This window comes from Myotis nattereri (genome assembly GCF_964212035.1).
Source record: "Myotis nattereri genome assembly, chromosome: 1".
NCBI lineage: Eukaryota > Metazoa > Chordata > Mammalia > Chiroptera > Vespertilionidae > Myotis > Myotis nattereri.
The window spans coordinates 173,621,800-173,633,007 of NC_138075.1; the positions used below are offsets into that span (position 1 = coordinate 173,621,800).

General features: G+C 38.5%; 1 protein-coding gene across 1 annotated transcript in view; it reads left to right on the plus strand.

The window, feature by feature from the left end:
* The window catches only part of KLHL8 (kelch like family member 8), a 45,036-nt gene extending 35,909 nt beyond the window's left edge, over window positions 1–9,127 (plus strand). The window contains exons 7-10 of the mRNA XM_081097738.1: window positions 4,085–4,253; window positions 4,478–4,637; window positions 7,157–7,358; window positions 7,813–9,127. Of these exons, the coding sequence (XP_080953864.1) occupies window positions 4,085–4,253; window positions 4,478–4,637; window positions 7,157–7,358; window positions 7,813–7,936 (655 nt within the window). The 3' untranslated portion in view covers window positions 7,937–9,127. The remainder of the gene's footprint in view (window positions 1–4,084; window positions 4,254–4,477; window positions 4,638–7,156; window positions 7,359–7,812) is intronic.
* Window positions 9,128–11,208: the final 2,081 nt, after the last annotated feature.

Here is an 11,208-nt window from a genome sequence, read left to right on the forward strand (position 1 = left end):
ACTGTCATATAAAACATTGTTGAAGGGTTTTGGTCTGGAAAATGAGCACTTAAGAGAATATCTAGATATTTAAAGAGATGTATGGTGCTTTAGAAGGAAGGAATGAATATTTATTTATAGATCAATATAATAGTAATGGAGCATACTATATATAATACCTCCCAGTGACTGAAATTATGTATGTATATGTCAGAAAAGTAACATATTTTTATAGCTTGAATTGGATTACTTGTTCTTTTTCTTTTTTAAATTTAAAATTCAGCAAACAGGGTGAGGATTTCAAAAACAGCTTAACACTGTATATAAACCTAGATACTACAGTAATTCTGCCTCTTTGTTTCAGAGTGAAAATGGGATAAAGGAAAGAAAAAGGGCTATCTGAATAAGTATTCAACAGACAAAACCTAACTTCAGACATTATGGCTTGTATACCAGCCATTTGCTTTTTACCAAAACAAGCAATTTTAAGTTAAATTGCACATGGGATACATTTCCAACTAATTTTCTATTATCAATTTAACATGAAGTGTTTTTAACTGAATATTTCTCACGTGTTATAAGTATAAAAGATTAGATGGAACTGTGAAAGAGTTATTTTTAAAAGAGATTTTTAGCCTTTTTCTTCTCATGAGGAGAAAGAATTCTCAGAAAGAAAGCTGACCTTAAAATACGCTATTATCTCCCACTTGTCTACAAGTGGCATTTTAATACTTTAATAGGATTTGATTTATGCTATGTGCTAACTACAAATAATACAGTGGGGCCTTGACTTACGAGTTTAATTTGTTCCATGACAGAGCTCGTAACTCAAATTACTCGTATGTCAAATCTTAAAGTGAACGAGTGAGACACGTGATGCTGGGCTGATGTTGTGGCGTTCACTGTGACGTTCGCTGCACCAACTAGCAGTGGGGTATCTGAAGCTGGCTCGTAACCCTAATTTTAGCTCGCAACTCAAAGCAAAAAATCGGCCGAGAGACGGCTCGTATCTCGAAAAACTCATTAGTCGGGACACTCGTAAGTCAAGGCCCCACTGTATTTAAATTGTAGTGCATTAATTAAAATAAGGGAGTTGGCTAGTTTTTAGCCAAGAATTGAGTGAAACTTCTCTAGCATAATAGCAGTTGAATTTCTTTAATCTTTTAAAATGTGCCCTGAGCACTTTACAATAGCTACCCAACTATAAAAATGATAGAACTGCAGTTATTTTGTCATATTATTTGCTAACAATTTGTATTCCCCCAAATCATTGTTTCAGTGTGCATTTCAAGATCATAGTCACATATAAAATATCTGGGTTTCTTTACTTTTCCCCTCTTCTTTTTCGTCTTTCCACTAACATGGACACTGGTATTGGTTTAACCTGTGGTTTTATTGAAACTCTTCATCCTAACAGAGCATATCCAGGGGTTGATTTATTTATTCAGCAAACACCAGTTAAGTGACCATTGTAAGACATACCAAGTGCTGAAGATACAGCAGTAAATAAGGCAACCAAAGGCCCCACTTCCATAGAGCTTACACTCTAGAAGGGAAAATACTACAAATAAAGACATGATTACAAGGGTAGTAGTAATGTGAGCACAGGAAAAGTAAAGGGTGCTGGAGAGTGGAAAAGATCTTAATGAAGTCCCATTTAACCTAAGGTCTGGAGGGATAGAATAATTTAGCCTAGTTTAAGTGGTGGTGGGTGGAAAGAGATGAAGAATCTTCGAAAATTTAGAGGTGAAGTAGCGCAGAGAGCATGACAGGTGTCAAGTATGGGTGAGAGATCAAAGGGATAGTGTCAAGAAATAAGGCTGAAACAGTAGGCAAAGAAAGGGCCTTTTGGGTTTGCCAAAATTTACTTTATCTAGTGGGCTTTGAAATACACACACACACACACACACACGCACGCACACGTGCGTGCGAACACGATTTTTAATAGCAAGGGGACAACAGAATCACATTTTTCATCTCTAAGATCCCCTGCAAATGAAATGGAGAAGGAATTTGAGAAGGACCAGAGTGAAAGTGAAAATAGTCTGGGAGACCAAAAGGATTATTGTAATGTTTCAGCTAAGAAATAATGGTGGCTGAGACTTAAGTAGTAGAAGGTGGAATAGAGGAAAGAAAACATATTTGAGAGATAGTTCAGAAGTATACTGTCAACAAGATTTAATGATGAATTAGGCTTGGGAGCTAGAAAGAAGACTAAGGCAGAGGCAAGAATGGTTCCTGCTTAAGCATCTGATAGGTATAGTGATGTGATTTTCTGCATTAGGCAAAACAAGATAGTGAACAGAATGAAATTTTTGTTTGTCTTGTGATAGGCCTGTTAGTTTTCAATTTCTGTGTATCACAAACTTAGCAATACAAAACAACACTCATTTATTAGCTCACAGTTCCATGGGTCAGATATCCAGCAGGTTTGACTGGGTTTTCCACTTAGGGTCTTACGAGGCGAAAATCAAGGTATAGGTGGGGCTAGGCTCTTATCTGGAGGCTCTGGGGGAGAAACTGTTTCCAAGGTCACTTAGGTTATCGATAGAATTCTGTTCCTTGTAATTGTAGGACTGATTGGCCAGGGCTTACCCTGAGCTCCTAGAGACCACTCTCAGGTTTTTTCTATTGTCAAACAAGCAGTGGCATACAGAGTTGCCCTCATTCTTTAACTTTCTGACTTGTATTCTGCTATCAGCTGTATTTTGTAAGTCATTGCTTTATACTCAAACGAGTTTAATATGACAAAATGAGTGACTACATTATTCGTAAGAATTCTTTCCTTCAATACTCTTTTGTTAAACTTAGAGTTAGAAACTCAGTAGAACAGCTGCTCTCACCAGTAAAAATAGCTAATACATAGCACTAAATATGGTCAGTCACTGTTCTTAGTGCTTTACCTAAGCACTGTTTTTACTCCTGTCTCAAATAGGGTACAGATGAAGAAGCAAGGTGGTAGAGATTTATAAGATACACTAATTTATCCAAAGTACATACCAAGTCTGTGACATAATAGTTTTAGATTGCTGCAATGTGTTTTTAAAGAAGTTTATGTAATCTTTTTATTTTTTTAAATATATTTTTATTGACTTCAGAGAGGAAGGGAGAGGGAGAGAGAGAAGCATCAATTATGAGAGAGAATCATCAATCTGCTGCCTCCTGCACAGCCCCTACTGGGGTTCGAGCCCATAACCCAGGCATGTGCCCTGACCAGAAATCGATCCCATGGCCTTTTGGTTCATGGGTTGATGCTCAACCACTGAGCTGCACTGGCCAGGCTATGTAATCTTTTTCTGATCATCGTTACTGTGGATTAGTTGTTTTTTAAAAATATATTTTTTATTGATTTCAGAGAGGAAGGGAAAGAGAAAGAGAGATAGAAATATCAACAATGAGAGAGAATCATCAACTGGCTGCCTTCTGCACACCCCCTACTAGGGATCGAGTCTGCAACCTGGGCATATACCCCGACTGGAATCGAACCCTGGCCTTCTGGTTTATAGGTCATTGCTCAACTACCTGAGCCACACATACCAGGCTGCGAATTAGTTTTTAACCTAGACTAAGTCTCTTACTTTCCAAAAAGAGAAATAAATGCCCTACATAAGTAAAGCAATGTGATAAAAAGGATGTAATATAAAAGTTGATGTCTTTTAAATGTGATATAATGAAACCCTGCAACAAAATGTGCTCTGCTGATTATATTAATTTGATCATTGACTTCTTTGACTTCTTACCTTCATAGAAACCATTTGTCAGTTCATCAACCTCTCAATGCAACTGTGTTTTACTTATTGAATGTTTTGGGCTTCATTTAATGTATTTTGTTGGGTTTTAACTTTATTACTTCATATGAGTTTAAAGTAATTCATGTAGGCTGTGCATTATAAAACTCCAGAGGGCACTGCTCACATAGACTTGCAGCCCTGTAGCCATCTATTGAGAAGCTTCGATAAATCTAAATATAATTGGGGGAGGGGGGGGGCGACACATTGAAGTTTAACATGATGAATGACTTGTATTAGCACAATTTTTCTTTTATTTGCTACCTGTTTTCTGAAAACAAACCTGGAGGCTAAAATTTGTTTTATTGTCTTTGCAGGCGAGGAATTGCCTTAGCCTCCTTAGGAGGCCCAATTTATGCAATTGGAGGGCTAGATGACAACACCTGCTTCAACTACGTGGAGAGATATGACATAGAATGTGACCAATGGAGTACAGTAGCACCAATGATTACTCCCCGTGGAGGAGTTGGCTCTGTGGCTCTAGTAGTAAGTTATATGGCAACTTGCTCATTGGACTGCATTGCATCATAATCCCTAACCAAATAAGGAATGATCTGGGATATTCATATCTTCAGTATGCACATATTGATTATACACCATATTATTTCATGAAATGCTGCTTTCTTTCAAGATTCTGATTTACTATTAGGATAATGTATAAATCAATTAAAAAACTAATGTGACATGTTTTTTATTTTCTCTTTACGTAGAATCATGTTTATGCAGTAGGTGGCAATGACGGAGTAGCTTCTCTGTCGAGTGTGGAGAGGTATGATCCACATCTGGATAAGTGGATAGAACTTAAAGAGATGGGTCAGCGAAGAGCAGGCAATGGAGTCAGTGATCTCCATGGTTGTTTATATGTTGTTGGTGAGTGGATAGTATTTCTCTGGTCTAATTTATTACAGGATATACAATAATCTTGTGTATGTGTGTGTGTGTTTGTATATATGTGTATATATATATATGTATAATGCGCAAATAAACTGGGCAGCAGAACAACCAGTCACTATGACGCACACTGACCACCAGGGAGCAAACGCTCAACACAGGACTGCCCCCAGCCTTCAGACCCCGCACCCGATGGGCGCCAGCAGGCCAACCTCTCAGTCCCTCCCCTTGGCTGGCAGGCTCCGATCGTCCGATGGGGAGTGGGGAACCAGAGGTGGATGGCGGTGGATGTGGGCAGCGCCAGGCCAAGGTGGGTGCAAGCGAGTGGGGCCCTGATCGCCCCACACACAGAGGGCAACTGGCATCAGCGGCAGGAGGTGAGGCCAGCTGCCAGCAGCCGGGGAAGATGGGCCCTGATCGCAGGCCAGGCCTAAGGACCCTACCCATGCACAAATTTCATATGCCAGGCCTCTAGTGTGTGTGTGTGTGTGTGTGTGTGTGTGTGTGTGTGTGTGTGTGTGTATACATATATATAGATATAGATAGATAGATAGATAGATAGATAGATAGATAGATAGATGATATGCAAAGTGTCCCCTCGGGAGTTTGACTGGGCGACCGGGAGTTCAGTCACTCGCTATGATGTGTGCTGACCACCAGGAGGTGGCACAGAACAAAGGAAGGCCCCGGCCAGCAGCCGGAAGGCCCCGATTGGCTCTGATTGCCAGCCAGGCCTAGGGACCCTATCCATGCACGAATTTCATGAACCAGGCGTCTAGTAGTGTTATAAAACAACATAACACAAATTATTTGCATTTAGGTTCAAGTGGAATCAGTCCTAAGGTTTACTTTTGAATTCTTAGGGTTCACATTCATGCTTTGTTGTTTACACCTTCCTCGTTCATGTTTAAAACTTCTAACTCCATATTTTTACTAGGAGTAGCAAGTATATCTAACGTAAGAAGTTACATTTAAATAAGATATATTTTTTTCATCTAATGACACAAATTGAATGAATGTGGTTTGCAAAAATCTTTAAAGATCTAAGACATGTTTTCTCATCCCAAGGGAATTAATGTTGACTAAGCAAACCAATAGTTATTTCACATGCATAATAGGTATTGGCTTCTTCTTAATTGCTTTTTGACTTACTGAATTGTAGAGTTGGAAGAAACCATAGGACAGTGCTTTCTCAAACTTTAATATGCATGTGAATAGTATGGAGATATTGTTAGACTGCAAAGGAGGGGCCCAGATTCTGTATTTCTAACAGTTCCCAAGCGATAATTGATGCTACTTCTGGTCTACTCCCTTCCAGTACTAAGGTTTTAAAGGACCAAGAGATGGGAATAATAATAATATCTATCTTTTAGAATCCTTTTTAAGAATTAGAGGCAATATATATTAAACATCTCAAATCTGGTACTTTGTAGTTACCCAATAAATAGGTGGCTATATTAGTATTAGTAAACCCTTCCTCTACAGAGGAAGAAAAGAGTTCAGAGAGCTAGTCACTGCATGCATCATTGCATCCTCTTTTCGTCTGCTTTGAAGTTTTTATTTTAAAATATATATTTTTATTTCAGAGAGGAAGGAAGAGGGAGAGAGAGATAGAAACATCAATGCTGAGAGCAAATAATTGATCTGCTGCCTCCTGCATGCCCCCCTACTGGGGATGGAGCCCGCAACCTGGGCAGGTATCCTCACTAGGAATCAAACCCAGGACCTCTTGGTCCAAGGGTCAGTGCTCAATCCACTGAAATACACCAGCTGGGCGAGACACATTTATTTTTAAGGAAAGAGCACTGTTAAAAATAACAGTCTTCGTCTAACCCTCAGAAACATTTTAAGTAATATTGTCAGAATGATCTATAGCAAACATGACAAACTCAAAAGCTAACACAGGCCAAATAAATGAGGCTTGCAGCCTATGGGCTGTGAGTTTGACATGCTTGACCTAGAGTATGTAGCATGAAGATGTAGTTTGGGCAAAAACTGGTAAGAATTCAGTCATAGTTTACCAACTCTAATTATTATGGCAATTATGGTATTAAGTAGTTGGAAAACTTTAACTTATATCTAAATGAGTCAAATGACTTAGTATAGTTTATTCTCTTCTCAAGCCCTGTTACTATTCAAAATATAATGCACATGTGTACACACAGAAGGGAATCCCGGTGCTGTCTTGCTTGCCCCTAGGAAACTAAGGGAAAATTATATAAATGTCTGTGTGTTTTTTTGCTTTTATGTTCTCTGCTTAGATACAGGGACTCCAATTTTTCTTTAAGATTTTCAATCCTAGTATTAAGGTAAAATACAATTTCATTTATCATGAATTATAGAAAATATGTCTTAACAGAAGTTGGGAGTGGTAATAGATTTTGAGATGAATTTTTTTCTGATTTTCTCTGTTTCCTAAAAAGATTTGTTTTGGAATCAGAGTATTAGCAGTAATTTCTATGAAATTTAATGCTTTTAAAATTTTTTCCTTCATATAGGTGGTTTTGATGATAATTCTCCTCTGAGTTCGGTTGAGCGGTATGACCCTCGAAGCAACAAGTGGGATTATGTAGCAGCACTTACCACTCCCAGGGGTGGAGTGGGGATCGCAACAGTGATGGGCAAAATCTTTGCAGTTGGTGGTCATAATGGCAATGCATACTTAAATACAGTGGAAGCATTTGATCCAGTGCTGAATAGGTAACTTTGTTTTCTCTACACTTTAATGGGATCTTCCAGTAACTGAGTATTTCATGGTGCTAAAATGCTGCCACATGGGGTTAATATAAAGCATTTGGGATATCTAGTCTCCCTTAGGAAGCTTGGTGTCTTTCAAAACCAGTCCCATGATAGGCAGTTTTGTATAAAGTAAATCATGGTTTCTCTTAAGATAACATTCTTTCGCCCTAGCCAGTTTGGCTCAGTGGATAGAGCATTGACCTGAGGACTGAAGGATCCCAGGTTCAGTTCTGGTCAAGGGCACATGCCTGGGTTATGGGCTCGATCCCAAGTGGGGGGCGTGCAGGAAGCAACCAATCAATGATTGTCTGTCATCATTGATGTTTCTATCTCTCTCACCTTCTTTCTTCCTCTCTCAAATCAATAAAAACATATTTTTTTAAAAAATAATATTCTTTCTCCTCTCTCATTTCAGGTGGGAGCTTGTTGGATCTGTGTCTCATTGCAGAGCTGGAGCAGGTGTAGCTGTGTGTGCCTGTTTAACTAGCCAAATTCGAGATGTAGGTCATGGATCCAGTAATGTGGTTGACTGCATGTGATTTGAGTTCCAGTCATCAACAATTTCATCATATCTGATAGTCAGGAAAAATGACCAGGATTTTGTATGACCCTCTTTGAACAGTTTTAACTACTGCTAGTCTTAATGAAATGTAAACTGTTGTATTGTGACGAAGTACAACTTTTGGGATAGTAGCTAAAGAATTATTAGTAATAATGTTAAATTTGATACTTTCCACTCTAGCAAATAATTGAGCAGACATTCTAACCTGAAACCATACCTTCCCTGAAAAATGTTTAAAGTAGTGCCAAATGTTGAAATCCCTATATAAAAAAGTGTGGACGAATCAAAATGTAAGTCATTTGCTGAGTTTTACTTTTTTTTTTTTTTGGTCTAAAGGTATTAACCTTAGGCAGTGGGCTTTTCCTAGAGGGGAGATTAGACTCTGTTCATCAACACCAGGACATCAGGACACGGAAGAGACCTTTTTTTTTTTTTTAATTCTTTATTAAGGTATTACAAATGTGTCCTTATCCCCCCATTAACTCCCCCCCCCCCTCATGCTCTCATCCCCCTATTGTCCATGTCCATTGGTTTGGCTTATATGCATGCATACAAGTCCTGGAAGAGACCTTTTGAAGAGCAGTTCTACTCGGTGCTGATGAATTTATGCCTTGCTTTTTTCTGGGTGTTGATTTCTCAGTTTTTTTGAATATTTACAGAAGTAGAAACAAATGTTTGATCTCTGCATGCCACTTGGCTCAAAGCTTATAGGAGTATTGTAAGATCTTATTTCAGTTTGGATTGTTAGGACACCAAAGACCTAGTGAACTGATTCCATCTGAATGAATGTATACTTTTATTTTTTCATCTCATAAAAAAAAGAAATTTCTTCATAATAAGCAAAAATTGAACCAGAGTAAATTCTAGAGGAAGGCTTTTGAGTTGATGTTATTCTGGTGCCCAGTCCATAGACCTTAAGGAATGGCACCACTATGTGACTCCCCAATGAGGGAGCCTGAGAATATGTTCAACACTCTTTTTTGATTTAATCATTTGATTTTGAACTTTCTATTTTGCTATTTGCCACCATCCTGGTGTTTGTAACTGTACAGAATCTGGATTAATTTATTATCAGAAAATGAATGCATTTTTATATATATATCCTATATAGACAGTAGTTAACTGATTAGTTCAAGTCCATCATTACCAATAAAAGATATTGTTGGTTAAAAACAGAGAAAGATTGAAACTACATTTTTTTTCTGTTTTATTTAATTCCCTTCGGTATATTTATTTAACTTTAATTGGAAATATTTCTGTACATTAATTTGAGCCAGGATATTCTTACACCTACTAATTTAACAGGTCTTCGTGGTTTAAACCAGAATTGTAAAATGGCCTATTCATTATATGTATATATTTTTATAAATATATATGAGGAATATTTTTTATTTGAATGCAGTTTGGTACTTTTCTTCTAGGATTTCCTAAAGTCATGCCTTAGAATTCAGTATAATTCACTGCTGATCAGTCATCTGGTTCACAAGGAAGCAGGGCAGTAAGAACCCTAACCCCATCTAGCCAGCCCTGAAGTTCATTGCCTAGTAGCTCTGTCGGTCCTCATTAAAAGGCAACCTGGCCCTAGCTGGTTAGAGTGTTCGCCTGCAGACCAAAGGGTCACGGGTTCAATTCCTGGTCAAGGGCACATATCTGGGTTATGGGTTTGCTCCCCAGCCCTGGTTGATGTGTCTCTCTCACTTTGATGCTTCTCTCTCTCTCTACCCTCCCCCAAACCCCATCCTTTTTACTCTCTCTGAAAAATCAATGGAAAAATGTCTTCGGGTGAAGATTTAAAAAAAAATGGCAACCTGGGCTTGTCAGTGCAGTAGATCAAAAAGCCACATAACAAAGCCATTGCCTATTGGGTATAATGAACGCGCCGCCCGCCCCCCCCGCCCCCCCCCCAAAAAAAAGAAAAAATTATAAGAGGACACAGGCTAGCAGAAGAAGTCTTTCATGAAGCAGATTTAAAAGTTCCCAGATTATTCTGTTTTTTCCTATCAGTCTATGGGCAAGTTCACATGTCATTGCTGGATCTGAACCAGTGTTCTCTTATACAACTACTAGAGGCCCGGTGCACGGATTTGTGCACGGGTGGGGGGTCCTCGGCCTGGCTGGTGATCAGGGCCGTCTTGCCCAGTCAGGATCGCCAGGTGGCCAGGGAGAGGGACCGTGGGAGGTTGGCCAGCCTGGGCCACAGGAGGTTGGCTGTGGGAGCACACTGACCACCAGGGAGCAGCTCCTGCATTGAGCTTCTGCCCCCTATGTTCAGTGCATATCATAGTGACCGGTTGTAACGGTCACTTAAGCTTTTATATATATAGTTAACCGTATTTCATTCAGTCCCCCAAATGTTGAACTCTACAGCACTTACTATCTCAAAACCTGACTTCCACGGCATTTCTCATATAATGGTGTTCTTGTAGTTCTTGTAGTTGGTTTTGTGAATTGTCTAGCTATGGTTACTGGTATGTTGGTTTTGTTTATTTTGTGGTGAAGGGGATTTGATCTTATTCCCAAGACTATTTAAAATGTTTTTTTCTCTAACAATTCTACCTTTGTCATATGTATAGAGAATAAGGAACACAAAGATGTTACATTTCCAACTCTGTTTTTTATTAAACAGTAGTCACTTAACATACTAAGTTGGTACCTCAGCTAGCCATAAAATATGAACTATTCATGAGAGAAGTCAGGTGAAGTGCAGGGGACATGTGGCTGTCTGTTCCTTTGTGTGTGGCAGTCAGCATAGCCTTGAAGGACCTGACTGTTGTATGAAAAAATAAATAGTGGAGTAAACATGCACAGTCTCTTTAATTAAACACACAAATCTTTGAGATATGAAGTGAGGATCAGGCTGAAGGAATCATGGAGTTGAAAGATGATTATATTCATAGGTATAAATAGATGAAATATTCAAAGGTGACTCCTTAATTATGAGGCCTGTTACTTTAACCTCAGATGTTAATAGCGCCTACCAAAAAGTGATATAAAATAGAGCTAAATTTTGAAATTGTAAATGGAAAACTGAAAATTTGCATATTATTTCTTCAAGATATGTTTCTAGTCATTAAAACCACTGCTTCACTATATGCACTGCCACTTTAAGAACAAATTACTTGATATTGTTTTTGACTAAATTCACTCTATTCTGTGTAACTAATTATTTTTTAAATGTTTGAATAAATTTTGTATTCCTTCTAAGGAGTATTATTCATTGTTTTAGTTCCCAAATGTATTTTGAACTTA